At 29.2% G+C, this 18,817-nt stretch overlaps 1 protein-coding gene across 1 annotated transcript; it reads right to left on the reverse strand.

The window, feature by feature from the left end:
- Nucleotides 1–787: 787 nt before the first annotated feature.
- LOC126898853 (uncharacterized) lies at nucleotides 788–16,041 on the reverse strand. Its single transcript, XM_050673258.1, has 5 exons — nucleotides 16,023–16,041; nucleotides 12,919–13,059; nucleotides 7,533–7,682; nucleotides 7,016–7,168; nucleotides 788–1,168 (listed from the first exon to the last, which is right to left on the reverse strand). The coding sequence occupies exons 2-5, from the start codon at nucleotides 12,950–12,952 to the stop codon at nucleotides 987–989; spliced, it is 519 nt and encodes a 172-aa protein (XP_050529215.1). The 5' UTR covers nucleotides 12,953–13,059; nucleotides 16,023–16,041; the 3' UTR covers nucleotides 788–986.
- Nucleotides 16,042–18,817: the final 2,776 nt, after the last annotated feature.

Here is an 18,817-nt window from a genome sequence, read left to right on the forward strand (position 1 = left end):
ACAAACTTCAAAACGCTACAGAATATTTACTACTGAATATTAATAAGATATTTTTTTACTAAGATTTTTCTTAAATTCTACTTTACAAAATAGCTATCTTAGATTTTTTTTTTACATTTTATTTAAAATTTAAAAATAATTAATATTTTTAATAAAATGTAAAAAAATTAATTATTGAGATATAGCTATAGACCTAACGTCTAACTATTATTTAAAAAAAAATCAACTAAAAATATTAACTGGATCAAAAGTTATTTAAGTTGTCAGTGAGTGGTGGGCCACTCTGTATATTTTTTTAATATTACTAATATAATATTCTATATTATTAAAAATTGTAACTTGATAAAATTTGAAACTCTTAATATTTATTAACGTATTTCATATGGTAATGATACATTTAATATTTTGTTTTGTTAATTAGGGCGCGTATGTTATATCTGACTGTGTAATCAAAAAAATGCACTGTTCCTGTCATGGTGAATATAGTGTTCACTATAACAGCAAATTTTTCATTCAAATTTTATCATGTTACTATTTGTAATAACATAAAATATTCTTGTAATTTTAAAAACTCAACTTTGTTTAAAATAGCACTCAAATCCCTAATTACTTCAAGCCTTTAATTAAAAATTTAATAATGACATTAACTTATTATTTTTCTTAAAAATCATCAGATGTTTTATTTTTTAACCTATACGGTTAATGATAAGAAAATTCGGGTTTTGCCTAATGGGCGATTAAGGGAAATTCAACAGTCAATTTATATATTAAACATTGATATGCCAAAAGTGTTTTGTTTTATTCAAGTTCAGTAATTTAATTTTATAATTGCACTTTATAAAAATTAATAATTACTTTTGAGCTAACATAAAATTGAATAATTATAATATTTAATTAACAAAATTATAGGTAATATAAATATTTAATAAATCAAAATATCTAGAACATTTCAAACAGTGAGTTATTTTTTATTGTGTTATGTTTGATTAGCAATTTGATGCATTTTTCGGTTCCCGTTTTTTGCAATAGCGATATCTGCCATGATAATTAACTTTTATGGCTGTAAAGCAATCTTCACATAATATTTGCGGACTACCATAGGAAATACAATACATTCCAGCATTTGTTTTACATTCCGAACATTTTCGGACGTTTTCAAAAGGAATACCTAAAGAGCAATATCAAACCTTTAAAAGACATTTTTTATTATAATTATAATACAACTCATAAAAATATTATTTTTATTTCAAAGAAAATTCTAAATTTAGTCACTGCAAAAACTTTTTAATTAGATTACTACTATTCGGTTTTATCAGTAATGCCTAGTTATTCCTTAATGAGGGACTGATTAATAAGGAATAAAAATAATCATCTATTACAGCTTATCACATGTGCACAAATTGAAAACAATATTATTATTATTGAATTATTAAAATCAAAAATGTGTATATTAAATTCGTGATCACTAATGTTTACATTTAATTTTACTGGAGTGAAATAAAAATTCTAGTTTTCAAAATACCATTCATCAATAAATTTTTAGTAAGATCTATTACTTCTACATATATTTTTAAACTTTGATAACATTTTTATATTTAATTTACTTATATATTTGACTTGTTTAATTTGGTGAAATATTTGTATTAGAACGTATTGCATTAATGAGAAAAGGAGTCTCGAAAAGGTACATTAATATAATAAAGGATATGTATGATGGCACTTGTACTAGGGTAAAAAGTGTGACAGGAGTATCAGAAGGTTTTCGGGTAAGACTAGGAGTGAACCAGGTTCTGTTTTAAGCCCTTATTTATTCTCTATAGTGATAGATGAAATTACTAGAGAAATACAAGGAGAAGTGTCGTGGTGCATGTTGTTTGCTGACGATATAGTGTTAATAGGAGAAAATAGGGAGGAAAATAATCAAAGGCTAGAGGTGTGGAGATGAGCTCTTGATGAAAAGGGTTTAAGAATAAGTAGAAGTAAAAAAGTACGAGTTTGACAAAGGAGAACACGAAGTAGGTGAAATGAGGAGTTCAGTGACAATAGGTGAGGACGTGATTGGAGAAGTTGAGAGTTTTAAGTATTAAGGGTCAGTTGTGCAAAATAGTGGTGGTATTAACGAGCATGTAAGACACAGAATTAAGTGCGGGTGGTTGAAGTGGAGAGAAGCGTTTGGTGTCTTATGTGATAAGAGAATTCCAATGAGGCTGAAAGGTAAATTCTACAAGACTGTAATAAGGCCAGCTATAGTGTATGGTTCAGAGTGTTGGGTGGTTGATAAGAAAGTAGAGCAGAGAATGAGTGTAGCAGAGATAAGAATCCTTAGATGGATGAGTTGAGTGACTAGAAAAGATAGAATAAGGAACGAGCATATAAGAGGGAGTATAGGTGAAGCGTCTATCGTGCATAAGATGAGAGGAAATAGACTTAGATGGTTTGTCATTTTATGAGAAGAGAACAATCGGAAGCTATAAGAACAGTTATAGAAATGAATGTTGAAGGAAGAATAGGTAGAGGAAGACCAAAAAAGAGATGGAGGGATGCTATTGAATGCGAAATGAGGACAGCTAATGTGAGCGTATATGATATGGGAGATCGTGTCAAATAGAAGTTTAGGATAAGGGTGGCTGATCCCAAGTAGTTGGGGTTAAGACGAGGAAGAAGAAGAAGATTTGTATTAGAACGTATTCTTCAGTTAAGTTATTCATAATAATATTACGTATTTAGTTTGTACAAACCATGTATACTAAGTATATGTATACTGTAACAAAATCTTATCAAATTTAGTTTCGAATTTTAAAATATTAGTCAGACTTACTTTTAGTACAATGATCACATAATTAAACTTAAAATGGGCGATCAACTCTCAAAAATTAAAAAAAAAAAATTCTTCATAAGCAAAAGGGGTACAATATTATAATATAATGATTATCATCATCTTTTTCTTTCTCGCTTTAATTCCAACAACTTGAGGTTGGCCACCCTTTACATAAACTTTCACTTGACACGATCACCCACATCATATATACTCCCATCAGCCGTCCTCATATCTCATTTAATTATAATATAATGATAATAATAATATTACTTGTATTATATATAAATTATTAGCATATTTTGGTAATTAATTAGGATGATCTATATCAATTGCTTATAATTAGGCTTAAGGACTTGTAGCAAATACATTTTTTGTGTAGAAAAAAGAGTAGCAAGTGAAATATAGCTAAATTTAATGTAATGCTCAATCAAATTTCCAACTTTTATTTTGCATAATTTTCAGTTATTTAATCTTTATTAATAAAATATTCATTAGAAATTTTCAATATTTCAGTGCTTTTACCTGAATTAAATTTAAAAATGTCGATTTTTTTTTTTACGAAATAAATTGTCAAAATATTACTATTTATATAATTTGACCAAACGGTTAGACATGTATCATACATATTGATCTCTGGTTTACTTCTCGATTAACTCGTTGATAACCTTTTAATATATTTCTCTAAATTTTAGGACCTACATCATAGGCAATTGAACTATCATGTAGTAACCAACGACTTTCTACCGTGCGTTGTTGGATTAGTGAAAAGTGCCTAAAATATCACAATCAATAAGCAGACCATTTGAAAGTTACATTAATGGATTTAATAATGTTTTATTATCCACTGGAATTGTTTTATTTTGTAAATTATGTGAAACTAAAGTGGGAATTATCAAAAGATTTAATGCCATACAGCACCTAAAAATTATCAAACATTTTAGAGCGATTTAACGGAATAAAAATTTAAAACAGAAAGTAATTCAACAGCTCTAACTCAGGGATAACAAGCTTTATTAGTATCGATTCATGCAAAACCTTACTTTTTTCAAATACTCTGCTAAATAATGTGTCAAATAGTTTTAGAATATATTAAGTGAACTATACAAAACAAGCTATTCCTAACGAAAAACTCTATGTAAAGAATACGTTATAAAATTGTACCAAGAATTATTAAATATTATTTTCTTTTCAAGGTTTTGATGATGAGGACTTCAAAAGTACCCAAGATTATTTTAACCCATTAATTGATGTTACCTACCTGTATGTATAAAATGAAAATTAGATTAATATTCATTATATTAGAATTTAATATTAAATTTAAATGAATAATACTGTATCGTTCTTAACTTATTGAATTGTATACATAAAAAAGAAATAAATGACTGTTGAATTACGTATGTAATGTGCAATGCGCAAAATCCATCCCTGAAAGTGAGAGATATTAAGTTGCATTTTTTATGACAATTATTTTACAATTTTAAATATAGACTATAAATAATATTTAGTAGCATAAGTTGTAGATAATCATAAATATTCCAATAACTATACAAGAAAAATAAATTAAAAATTTTTTGTTTTTAATCGGATTTCAAAATTACTATCTAACTTAGTTCAACGAAGTGTTTGATTTAATTCAAATTTAAAAGACACTGTAGATGAAATTGTTCAATATTATTTTGAAATTCTTATTAATGATCTTCCTAGAGAAGTATATAAAAAGTTCTAAGAATAAGTCTCAATTTTTGTAGAGGTACACCAACGAACGAAATCAGATTTCACCATCCAGGGGCTTATCATTTATTCCGATGGATAGCTAAAGTTATTGTGTTAAAATTTTATTATAAAGTGATTAAATTTAAATTACTTGAATATATTACAAATATATTTAAAAAAATCGAATTAATTGGCCACAACAGATAAATTTTGTAACTTTTAACGGCGCTCTAAAATATAGAAAAACGAGGGTCACCAATCTACTGGACGAGAAAATGTATTGTCAGTAGGATTAAAAAAAAAAATGGAAAATTGAAAGTTGATGTCAATTTAATATTTTTTGAAAAACAATAAGAAATTATTATTCATAATTATTAATTAAATAATAAGGAAAAAAAATATTTTTTATAATGAACCATGCCATAATAATATTAAATAAATATGAAGATAGTTGTAGACAATTAATTAAAGTTGTAATTGATGTCTGCTGATTTGTTGATGTTCACCAAAACTTCATTACAAGTTGTCACATAACTACAATGAAATAGGATAACCTTAGATAAAACCGTGTTTCCTGTACCTTATAAATTAATGGAAAATTATTTTTGGAAGAGAAACAAATACAAAATACATGAGTCCATTGAAGATTGAATACACAAGAAAAAGAGTTCGTAGTTAAGTTAAATTAAGGGGACTTCATTAAATTAAATAAAACTGATATCAAATAAAAGAGAAATACCTTAGGTTTCTATAAAAAAAAAATTACTTTGATTCGTTAATTTTTGAAAAAGTTATGGAAGTTCTAAGTAAAAAAAATGTCAAAATTTACTTATTTTAAAAATTGTAATTTTTTTGTGAATTTCCCTATATATACACGGATCGAGGGAAGTGGGATATCCCTTACGATGCGATGTTCCACGTTCCGCTACCACCGCAAGTGCGCGTCATCTACTACGCGGAGGACACGCTGAGGGTGGCGGAAGGTTCATCGTCTGAGGAGGCTGGATGCCGAGTGAACTGCACGCTCACTTCAGTCACCTGCTGCTTAGTCCACCAGCAGGAGGTAGTGGACTAAGCCTGGCGGGACTCATGTCCAATCTGGGAGAGCCGAAGAAAATACGGAGCAGACTTTCAGTCAGCGTCGTACACTCGGTCCTCTTGTACGGGTCTCCGGTTTGGGCATATACTCCATAGTATTCGTATGAAAACCGAGAAGCCCCGCTCAGGGTGCAGAGACGGTCGGCGATCCGAAAAGTTTCGACGTACCTAGAACCCGATCGACTGGACACATACCGACGTGCGACCACTGTTCGGATCGCCGGGGAGAGGCAGGCAACGCTCTGAACACATTTATCCGGTGCGAGGCGTGGGCCCAATAGTGGGATTCCATGGAGTCCTAACTTGGGTCTGTATTTCGAGTCAGGTCTATGGTGGACCTGATGTTGGGGAGCGGGAGGCGCAGAGGCTCGTCCAGGCATTCCTCTTGAAAAAGATTTTATTTTCCTTTTTTTATTTGACCTGCAATATTGTTGGTCAATCTGGAACTGCCGTGAGGCATTACTTCAGGGCGGCCCACGCCGTCTCTATAACTCACACCACCACGTTGTGAATCATCCCCAAATTAATCAAGAGCTGATTCGCAACGTGGTTAGCTCCCTCCCATTAACCGGATCCCAGAGTGGGAACCGTTAGGGAGGGTTGGAAAAATAACTCACAAGACAAAAATCAAGAACCTGAGGTACCGCCCTAAAACAGCACCTCAGGTCCTCTTGTGCCAGGTGGCATGGCTGCCTCAGTCTCAGAAGTTCCGCTTCCTCCTTCTTTTTCAAGACGGATTCAGCGAACGCCTGGACGAGCAACCACGCTTCCCGGCTAACCAACATCAGGTCCATCATGGACCCGACTCGGAACGTGAACCCTAATCGGGATTCCAAAGAGTTCCGCTCCTGGGTCCACGCCTCGCATCGAAAGAGGGTGTGTAGAGCACTATCAGCCTTTCCCAGGCAATCTGAACAGTGGTCGCACGTCGGCGTGGCTTCTTTACGAATACGGTGCAAGTTAAAGTAGCCGTGGCCGAACATCACTTGGTTGAGACGATAAGTCATTTCACCGTGAGTCCGGTCCATCCACCTGTCTAGCCGATTGGGTTCTATGAGGGACCTGGTACACTCGCATTTTGTCGTTTCCTCCGAAAGGCGAGTCCGCCACCGAAGCATGGTCATCCACCTGAGCGCCAGCTGGCCTAAACCAGCGTCTTACAAATTTGCTTTAAGTGTTTTATTTGTTTGTGAGTTATTTTGCCAACCCTCCCACAAGGTTCCCACTGTGCGATCCGGCTAACGGGAGGAGGGTACACTACGTTGTGAAACAGCTCTTGATTAACTTCAGGCTGATTTACAACGTGATGGTGTGAGTTATATTGCGACGTTAGACGCAAATCCCTAAGCTTAATTGCGATAAAAAAGTAAAATAAGTATTAAGTACCTTTCATTAAGTCTTCTCCGCAAGAACAAGAACTAGTTTTCCTGTCATTAATGAGACAAAATTCACACAATTTTTTTTTACAACATTTCATTCTTAACAAATTCCCATTATCACCTTGTCTTATGTATTTACAATTCATGCAAACGACATTTGCTAAAAAAAATTTTTGTTATCGAATAGATTTTAAAATCATATTTCTTTAATGTCGTATATTTATTATGTTTAAAACTTTTAGAATATTATACAATGTAAATCGCAAAATAAGATAATAAACTATATTAATAATTATTGTCCGTGCTGATCAACTTTCATTAATTTAAAAAAAAAATTCTTTGTAATGAAAAAAGTAAAATATTATATTATTCTTTTTTACATAATATTACATATTATGGAAATAAATTAGGTATATCTAAATCAAACGCTTATGATCTTTAAAATACTTAATCCGTCTGAATAAATTTGATTGATACTGACGTACCAATTATTACATACTAAAAAATAAAATAAGTAAAAATACCTTCCACTAAGTCTTTTCCACACAAACATCTGGCTTTCATTTTAAAGCTGATACAATCCTTACATGCATAGATATTACAACATTTCAAAAGTACACAACTGTCTCCATTGACTTTTTTTATTCGTTTACATATAGAGCAAACGAGTGATTCTTAAAAATATATATATTTAAACGAATATTGTTATCATCTAATAGATTTTAAAATCATATTCTTTTAGTCTTAAATATTCATTTTGTGCAAAATTTTTAGAGTAGTTTACATTGTGTAATGCAAAATAAGTGAGTAAATATATTAATAACTATTGTCAGTACTGGGAGGATTCCCATCGAACCCAACATGGAGCTATTAATGTGTTGTGTCATTAGTTGACGGGGTAGTGGCCTCTGGTATTTTTAGCAACAAGTGCGAATACTTAAGAATATACTACCAAAATCTTCACTAAAATCCCTAACATACATAACATCACTTTCACAAAAAATAATTTCCAAAGTAAATATTCATTTTTTGATTCTTTTCTAAAAAATGATTTATCGATTCCAATTACTTTTTAGGAAAATAAAAATTTAATTTTAAATTATAATCTTGTATTATGCTACTCATAACTTTTTAAGTTCATCTCGATAAAATTGGCAGTAATTTTGTATTATATAGGAGAATTAAGCAATCGCAATATTGAGCAGTGAAGAATAAAGAAAGATATATAGGAATGAAAAATTTTTAGTGGCGTTTTTAAATTAATGGCGGATAATAATGTAGGTGAAACTACGTTGGCAAAATGAAAGCCAGATAGCAAACTAATATTATTAATGTGTCTATGATAAACTAAAATTGTGATACCATGTTCCAAAATGACAGGAGCATAATTATTGTAGGGGACATGAACATTAAATCTTGAAGAACATAAACACAAAAATTTTCTTTATACACGCTTAATCGTAGAATTAGAGACAACAGATAATAGATCTCAAAAATCACTTCCATATTCAAGGATAGGACATACAAGGGAGCAGTAAAGGGTTTTAAGAGAAAAAATTTGACAATTGCTTTAGCGCTTTACAACATTTATCATGGGCATGAGCCACAGGAGTAAAATCTTTAAAAAGGATGAAACCTATATCACGATTAAAATAGTTGTGATAATATTGGTTACTAATCTCTTATTTTGGGTTAACTATTAATTCTAAGCAAAGAGTGGTAAAGTTCTTTAGAGAGATCTCTATTTTTAACTGTACTACTCCCACAAAATGGTAGATCCAAGGCCTAAATAAAAGTATTTTTTTTCTCTTAAAAAGTTTTAATATAGTCAGGGACTGGAAAGCTGAAATGATTGAACGGAAGAAGACAAATCAATCTGATGTTAATGAACATTATATGTAACTTTAAAATACTGGTTACTTATAAAATGTAAGTATTTTTAACAACATAGTAAATAAAACAAAATTAGCAACTTACTGTCATAATCTGAAAAAATGCAAAACAAATTCTTTAATTGAGGTATTAAATATTAAAAATAAATACAGCATTTATTATTAGTCATACATCAATAACTCAAAAATATAAAATACTTCAAATAATAAAAATTTATTTTTAACAAATGGATGATAATATTTTTAATTTGTGAATACTTTTTGAGTGCATGAATACTCTAAAGAGTAGGAATACTTTTTAAAAATAAAATAAAATTTAAATCAAATAATTAATAGTTGTTAAATTATTTGTTTAAATGAAAATAAGGTTTCTTTTACATTTTATTAAAATTTCATTATGATTAATATTAAAAAAAAAAAAAGTTATAGCAATTTTAAAATTCAGAAAAAAAATGTGGAAAATGCCATCTTTACGTTATTGTAATTTTGAGGTTTTTTTATAAATTTCTTAAATTGAGGATTTTTTTGAATTTCGGATATGTTTGATTCAACTAGATTAAAGTCGAATTTTTTAAATGCATGAACCTGTAACATCACAAATTCGAAGGTGGACCGTTAACAATTTTTTGTTATATTTATTTTTTTATCGTGTAGAATTGCATGAATGAACATTTTTTTGACACGGCGATGTCAACAGCTCATTATTTTTGACGCTGAGCACTAGATAAAGCGATAAGAGAGAATAAAATATGAGCATATAAGAGGGAGTATAGGTGAAGCGTCTATCGTGCACAAGATGAGAGGAAATAGACTTAGATGGTTTGTCATTTTATGAGAAGAGAACAATCGGAAGCTGTAAGAACAGTTATAGAAATGAATGTTGAAGGAAGAATAGGTAGAGGAAGACCAAAAAAGAGATGGAGGGATGCTATTGAATGCGAAATGAGGACAGCTAATGTGAGCGTATATGATATGGGAGATCGTGTCAAATGGAAGTTTAGGATAAGGGTGGCTGATCCCAAGTAGTTGGGATTAAGACGAGGAAGAAGAAGAAGATGTTGTAAATTATTGCAAAAACTTAATGCTTAAATTTTATTTTCTAATTGTATATTTAAAAAATTTTTATTTTGATGTTAAATGAAAATTTATAAATAATTATATAATTTAAATATTTAAGTATTTATAATATAAAAGTTCAATAACGTACAATTTCATAGAATATATACATTTTATTCTGAATATTTCATAACTTGATATTGAGCGGAAGATTATGTTTTATAACACTTTATCAATTTTTTTTTTTCAAAGGTAATGTTCTATGGTGTAGTTGGTGTGGCGCGATGATCACACTAGTTGTTGACAAAACTCTAGTTTTAAGCCGCGCATACCGCCATAGGTGAACGGATGTTCCCAGTGCAGAAGGCAACGGGAAACCACTGCACTTAATTTCCCCAGGATATAGTCATGACAAGGCTTAACCTTTAGAAAAAAAGAAGACTGTTCTATGTAATTTCAAAATTGTGCATTATTTCTGGAGTTAATATTTGATTTTCACGTATACTCTGTAAACTATGATTAGTAACTTGTCTTTTTGCTGTGCCACCAACACCATAATTTGCATTTTTTCCGTGACAGAATGCAATAAAATTCCACTCAGCATCAATTCCAACATCTTCTCTTTGATAGTTTAAAATTTTTATGCCGCATCGTTACTAAAATATATAATTTTTTTTGGTCAAAGGACATATTGTTCTATAATTCATCTATCAAATATTTTTGAAACGCGTAAACTGCCATCATATTACGTTATAAGTCGTCACTTATAATACGTAAGCATTTACATTCAATTTTATCATGATCTTTGTAGTAATATATGAAATGTTGGAGGGTAGCCTATTTATTAACTCAATAATAACTTTGTATTTCATCCTGTATAACAAATCTATAATTCTCTAAAAAATCGGCTAGAACTATGCAATCTGTAGTAGATAATTTTTTTTAAGACTTTTTCCTTTGAAGTACACAATTTTTCACTTAATAAATCAATAAAATTGTCTACAGATAAAATGTTAGTTCACCATCATCTAATTCATCAAAAAAAATTTTTTTTTACTGTCCCTTCATACAAATAACGCATTTTCCCATCATAAAATTATACTTTTCAATACTACAAACTAAATAATTTAGATAGTATTTAACACCTGCTTTTAATCCAGCTCCTTAAACCATAAGCTTTACATTTTGACGATAAACACAAACACATACATTATGTGTGACCGAAGATCCAGCCACTAACATTACTAAGGTTTAAGTGCACAAAATTTAGATCTATCAATTTTCAAATTTGGATTCGCTAATTTAAATATCACATATAATTTATTTAAATTGCTAAGTAATAACCTTTTTGATATTGCACACTTGAACCATTTATTTTAATATTAATATAATCTTTTTTACCAAGGCAGATCCTACTCTCTACAGATTTTATCTTGTGACCATGAATTGGGTAATAAACTTATAATCTTTACTTTATCTTCTTTTAAATAAAACAATTATATTTTCTTTCAATTTGTTAATAAATTCATCATATTCCGATAAATTAGAAGTTTGAACATTTTTAGAGCTTTTTGCAAATTTAGAAATAGGTTCTAACTCAGCACATAAATTAAAAGATACTTCTTCGACTTTTATATACATTTTATTGGGAATATGAGTAGAATTTAATTTTCTTAAATTTAATAAAGGTGATATATTAAATATATTAAATACCAAGTCAATTTATTAACTATTTTTTCTTCCAAAGTAAATAAATCGTCATTGAAACTTTGATTTACTAAATAATAAAAATTGATCACTTGTGGCTAATTAATCAAGTAAAATTAAAACTATATTAAAAATATTATTAATTTAAAAAACTAAAAAATATTAAAAATATTAAACTCAAAGCCACAAAAAATTAATGAAAAGTTGCGGATATGTATTTCGGAAAAAATGTTACCATTATCAACGCTAAACACATACTGACACCCCGACTAGAAAAAACTCCCTTATATAACCCTAGTGACCTTATCACCCAGTGACGTCATCACTAAGTAATATTATCACATTTTGCCCGTTTACACAAGTTTAATGATGAATTTTTCAGAGGGTCAAGATCCCAATTAATTAAATTGTTTTTATTTTTAAACATTTCTATTGCTTCTCTGATATTAAGTTCTTTGTAATTATTTACGTTTTTAATTAGTTTTATGGTTTTAATAGAGTGATTATGTATCAATAAATGTTCAGCCACTGGAGATTTCTCAACTTCTTGATTTTTAATATTTCTTAAGTGCTCTTTAAACATAACCCCTATATTTCTTTTTGTTTGTCCTACGTAACATTTATTACAACTTTCACACATTGTATTTTATAAATGCCTGATTTCCCCCCTTCATCTAAAGATAAGGTAGATAAACTGAATACGTTTTAAAACTTTGGAAAAAAGCTTAAGTCATAATGTTTCCCAAACCAGGGCAGGTAACATATTATAGGCCAATATTGCTCTTACCTTGTTTATCTAAGCTTTTTGGAAAAGTTGTGTACCTATGAACTATACTAACATATATAGTTCATAGGGTCAAATTTGATCTTTTATATTATTAAATATTAACTCATTTAAGTTGTGAAATAATTTTTAGGTGTAAATATATATTTAAATATAATAGATAGCAACTTTATTATTAAAATAAATAATTATAAAATTTATTATTTTTCCATTTTGTCTACCGTACCAACTCGGTCTCAATACTCCACGGCTTTGAAAACCTTATACAATTTTAACACCGTTAAAAGTATTATTGTTTCAGTATTTTAAAATTACACACCTTAATTGGTACAGTAGGAAGGAAAGTATTTCTGTTAAGCGATATAAAAAAATCATAATAAAATCAAGAGCTTTTCGTTTACACATCGAAATTAAAGTAGTTATATATTAAAGTGCATACACTAAATTTGAATATAATTATAAAATACTCACCCGATATTAAATCTCCTTTACATTCAGGACACATAATCGAAAAAGTTAAACGACAATTTAAACATTTCTGGTGTAACTCTGTATTGCAACACTTAACTTCAGTTACATCTTCACTTAAATATGTATTACATATTTTACATTCTAAAATACGAAAATGTTACACAAATTATACAATTATTTTATTTACTCTATTATTTGAATTTTTTAGTTCATTAGTTATTTTCACTAGTTTTTGAATTTAGTTATAATATAAAATATTGTATTGTATCATATATATCATATTTTAAGAATTGATAAGACTAATTAAAGGTTCCCAAACATTTTGCTAGCTATAATAATTAGATTAATGATTTGTTGCTAGAAGAATTTATGCCACATTTCTTACGAAACTTATCAATATTAATACCATAAAAAATTACCCTAAACAATTTTAATTGACCAAATGATCTCGTAAAGTATATGATATTGACTCTTTCTATACTTAGTCATAAATAGGAATTCTGTATAGAATATATTTTTAATGTAGATCAAAAAGTAATAATTATTTAAAAAACGCAAAAATTTCGCTGTATCAAAAGTTATTAGATATCAGAAAATAATTAAACATCCTGTATATAGGGCGTTTGTTTTATCGATAACAAATAAAATATTCTTAAAATAGTAAATTTCACAATTTATTCATTAAAACAAAGCTTCTTTCGTCTTATTTAAAGAATTGTTTTTGTCACTTGGAAATATCTTTTTATGAAAAAATTTAAAGTATACTCGTGATAGTATCACATATACGTGATCCTATTCCACAAAATCATTGTACCGCCAACTAGGTTTAAAACTTTGACATGGTGACATACGTATTACTACAGGAAAGTAGACTGCACATATAAATACACTTAGAATTCCAGGCCATCGTGCCACCTATTCAGTATATGTCGATGCCGTCGAGTGGTCTGGCCGTTTAATTCAAATTTTTTTTGTTCTGTTATCGAATATCTCTGTCTTCAGTCAATTACATGTCATTTGTTTTTGTGCGATTAAAATTTTTATGTCTGCTTAAATTAAACTTTTCGCCTAGCAATCAAGCCATGGGTGAATACTCATTTGTGGGCTACGGCTTGGCTATAATTTTTATTATGATTTGTTTAGGTTTTTGCAACTTTTTCGCAATATGTAAATTGTAAAGTTCATGCTCAACCATTCACTATTCATACGAAATAAATAGGTGCTTCATATTTACAATGAAACCGCTTGGTTTAGGAGCAGCAGGATGTGCAAGATTTTGTGGGCTAATGGATATGCCACCTTTATTATTCCAAACTACCTTTGAAATTTTATTGAAACAAATTTTTACTTCTGTGAAACATGTGTTTGATGAATTTATGAAACTTACTGTTTGTGAAGAGATCGCGAAGACTGATGGACGTAATAAAAATATCTCACATTATCTGGAGATGGTACATGAAAACAACGTTTTACATTTACATCATTATACGGGGTTGCTTCTCTAATCGATTATTATACTTGCAAGATTGTTTATTAAGTGGTGAAGAGTGTTTACTGTAAATTGTGTCAAATAGGGATTTAAAATAAGAAAGGAATAGCAGAGTTCGAAGAGTAGCTCATGAACCTGCGTGCACAGCAAATTATTCAGGATCGTTTGGTAAAATAAAAGTAGACGCTATGATTGAAATATTTGAATATTCTGGTAATTTGCATTGTGTATAATACGTTAATTATATTGGAGATGGGGATTCGAAAACGTACACTGCCATCAGGAAATTAGTGCTGTATGACGGACTGGAAGTTAAAAAAAAAAAGAATGGGCACTCGCTTACGAGAGTTTAAAAAGAAACACAAAGGTCTAGGAGGTAAAGGAAAGTTGACTGATAAAATGGTTGACAAATTAAATGTTTACTATGGTTTAGCGATCCGTCGTAATTCTGATTCGGCTGAAAAAATGGCTAACAGTATTTGGACCATGTATTACCATTACAGCTCAACTGACAAAAACAAGACAAACACCCATCTGGAAAGGACTCATGATGTGAGTGGCAAAAAGCTCTTGCAGAGTTGTCTGACAAGTCAAAAAAGAAAATTTAATTGGGTTTGTTCATAGTTACTTTTCCGGAAATTGTATTTAAAGGTATTTAAGAAGATCTCTTGAAAATGGAACTACTTGAAAGATGTGTCGGCAGATTTACACAAAATAACAATTAGAGATACAATCAGCTAATTTGGAAAATTAGCCCTAAATATCTTCCCGGAGGTCTTTATCGGGTCGAAATTGCAGCTCACACTTTTGCATTCATCTTTAATGAGTGTAATTCTGCAATATTGAAGATTTTTGAAACACTAGGAATACCCTGCAGCTCCAACATCCATAAATATGTCGCAAAAGAAGAGGAGAAACGTGTGTCGATTTCCGATCTCCCGCACTTCAGAAGCGACCAAAGAGGGGAGACTAGCTCGAAAGCAACATCAAGACAAAGTACTAGAGGCTGAGAAAGATTCAGAAGACACAATGATCCCAAAGATGGTCCCAAAATTGATGAATCTATGTAAGTTTTACGTAATTCATGATCGCTACGTTAAACTTATACCCGTAATTTTAAACTCGATTATCTCGAAATGTTTTTTGAAATGTGCTGTTACGGTGAGCACATTTTCTTGAAGACCGTTAATCCGATCGGTTATAAATTTCACGCGATCATACATAATTACTTTAATAGCTACTTTGTAAACGCAGGGAATTGAATTCAGACTTAATTAAGTATTTTTTGTGGAGGAATATCTGAATTTTTCATAGCTTAAAAATCCATTTTTTGGAAAAAAACATGCACAACTTTTATGGAAATCAAAGGATTGGTGATTCCTTCGTTCACTAAGTCCGTTTTGAATTTTCTTATCAAAATCTTTTTAAATTATTTCCAATTTCATATAAGCCGTTCCCAACTTATCATGCTCACCGGAAGTCAATGTAAAAAGAAAAGATGATGTTGTACGACGCCCATAGTTCTGCCAGATTTCATCGAAAACGAGTGAAAAAAATTGTACTACATCCTAATTATATTTCTTTACAAAAGTATTTTTGTTCGATTAAACTAAACTTAAATGAGTTGAAGCAAAAAATGATTGAAAATACTCTTATTTTCATAACAACAAGTGGATATAACCCAGTACAACATATTCCTTGAAAATATATCTTCTTAGTTTTTTATAAAATATTATTTGTAACTACATATGTTAAGCATTGGGTTCTTTAATATAAAAACACTAATTAATGCTGTACAATCATCTCACTAAGATTTTTGTTTTTTGAAGTCATTCAAAGCTACTGAAATCATTCAAAAAACTATTTCAAAAGTAGCTCAACAGAAATAAAGTCAGTAATCATGGTATTTAACTGATGACATTGTAATCTTCTATCATTTTAGCTTCGATGCGAAGCTGAGAAGGTATTAATTTTACCATGATGTGTTCATTTTTTTTTTTTTTTTTTGTCTGTCACTACTTTTTCTCAGCTCTCACTGGACCGATTTCTTTTAACAATACGTCAAAAGATCACAAATTGTATCTAGTTGAAGACATTACCCTTAAAAATTTTAAAATTTTCCCTCGTTCCCCGCAAATGGGGGAAATATCCAAAAAAATTACAAATTTAAAAATCGACAAATTTTGTCATTTTTTTCACTTTTTTTTCTTAAAACTTCCATAACTTTTTCAAAAATCAACAAATCAACATAATTTTTTTTTAAACTAAAACCTTAGATATTTTCCTTTCATTTGATATAATTTTTTTGAAAATTTAACACTTAACCTGCTCATGGGGGGGGATTTAAANAATTTTTTTTTATACTAAAACCTTAGATATTTACCTTTCATTTGATATCATTTTTTTGAAAATCTATCACTTAACCTGCTCAGTGGGGGGGATTTAAAATGGCAACTTTTTTACAAAAATTAATTTTTTCAACTTAATTTTTGAAAATGTTCCGGAAATACTGCGTCCTTTAAACATATATCAAATTAAAGCTTATTTTATGTACTATAAAATGAAAAAAAAAAATTTGTCCCGACACTTTATCTTCTGCATGTAAACGGTTGCCGTAGTTAAAAAAACACTATTTTTGTGTTAAAATTTTCGATTTTCGATTTTTAATTTTCAACTTAAAAATGCTATAACTTTTCGAAAAATGCATGTATCAGCACAATTTTTTTTTTTCTAAATACATTATAAGTACATCTTCCATTTGACATACTTTTTATTAAAATTAGACAATTTCCCCTTATATAGGGGGGGTTCAAACTTTGAAACATTGTATAAAAAATAGAACTTTTTCAACTGAACTTTTGAAAATGTTCCGGAAATACTGCGTCCTTTAAACATATATCAAATTAAAGCTTTTTTTATGTACTATAAAATGAAAAAAAAAAATTTGTCCCGACACCTTATCTTCTATGTGCAAATGGCTGTCGAAATTATAAAAAAAATGTAATATTTGCGATAAAAATCACCTTTTATAACGATGTTTTTTGTACTTAAAACTGCCATAACTTTTTCAAATATTAACTAATCAAAATAATATTTCTTTATATTGAAACCTTAGGTAATTTTCTTTCATTTGATATCATTTTTTTTTGAAAATCTAACACTTATTCTGCTCACAGGGGGGATTTAAAATAGCAACTTTTTTACAAAAACTAACTTTTTCAACTTAATTTTTGAAAATGTTCCGGAAATACTGCGTCCTTTAAACATATATCAAATTAAAGCTTATTTTATGTACTACTAAATGAAAAAAAAAAATTTGTCCCGACGACCTATCTTCTATGCGCAAAAGGCTACCGTATTTAAAAATATGCTATTTTTTATTAAAATTCTAGGTTTTGTATTTTATTTTATTTTAAAATATTTTATTAGGGGAATAAACTGACTTTCATGAATATTATATAATTTCATTGACATAGAATAAAGTTCATAAGACATATGATATTATACTTATTAACATTTTTTACTTTTTTAAAGTCGAAAAAGTAATTTTTAAATTTGAGTTAGCTTAAATAGCCAATTTTATCATGCAACAAAAATCAACGAATAGTTGCCGAATGGGTAACACCTTGATCTTTAACACCTAGGGTACGAGGTTCAAATCCGTTTGTGGCTTCTAAAATTTTGCATTTTTTTTTTGAGTTAGAATAGAATTTTCAAATCATTTGATATTTATCTCATTTAGATTCAATAATTTCAATAAATATAAAGGATCTTATCACTATAGTCTCCCCTCGTGAGAAGAAATTGATATTCATGTTAATATTATTTTACTATGTGGTTCTTTTTCTGGCTACGATTTATTTTGCCAACCCTCACTAGACCTACTTTTTTCAACGATACGTCAAATGATTCATTTAAGTTTATGATATTTAAGTTAATGATTAGTTTAAGTTATTACTCTTAAAAATCAAAAAAATATTCCTTATTCAAATAAAAAGTAGCTTAACTAGATTTGTCCATACAAACAATTAAAATCATTAATTTTTAATATTCTTAAATTATTTATTGTCGAATTAAATTTGATATGATAAAAGTATTCAACTACAAAAGTAAATAATTTTACTTTATAATTTATTAATTTTTTAACTCTATTTCTGTGTGCTACTACCAGTCTATAATATGCCAAATTTTTTAGTAATATTTTGCTATATAAATCATAAATTTAAAAAAAAAATGATTTTTAGTTTCACCTGAAGTTAACGATGGAGTTTTACAATTATAATTATATTTTTGATAATATGCTCAATTGAGTAAATCTTTTTAACTACTTTGGTTTGATTGGTTCATTTAATTAAAGTAAATTATTAAAATTAATTAAGTTCTGAATATTTCAATTGCAGAATTTTTTTA

This window comes from Daktulosphaira vitifoliae, unplaced genomic scaffold (genome assembly GCF_025091365.1).
Source record: "Daktulosphaira vitifoliae isolate Bord-2020 unplaced genomic scaffold, ASM2509136v1 Scaffold_2, whole genome shotgun sequence".
Classification (NCBI taxonomy): domain Eukaryota; kingdom Metazoa; phylum Arthropoda; class Insecta; order Hemiptera; family Phylloxeridae; genus Daktulosphaira; species Daktulosphaira vitifoliae.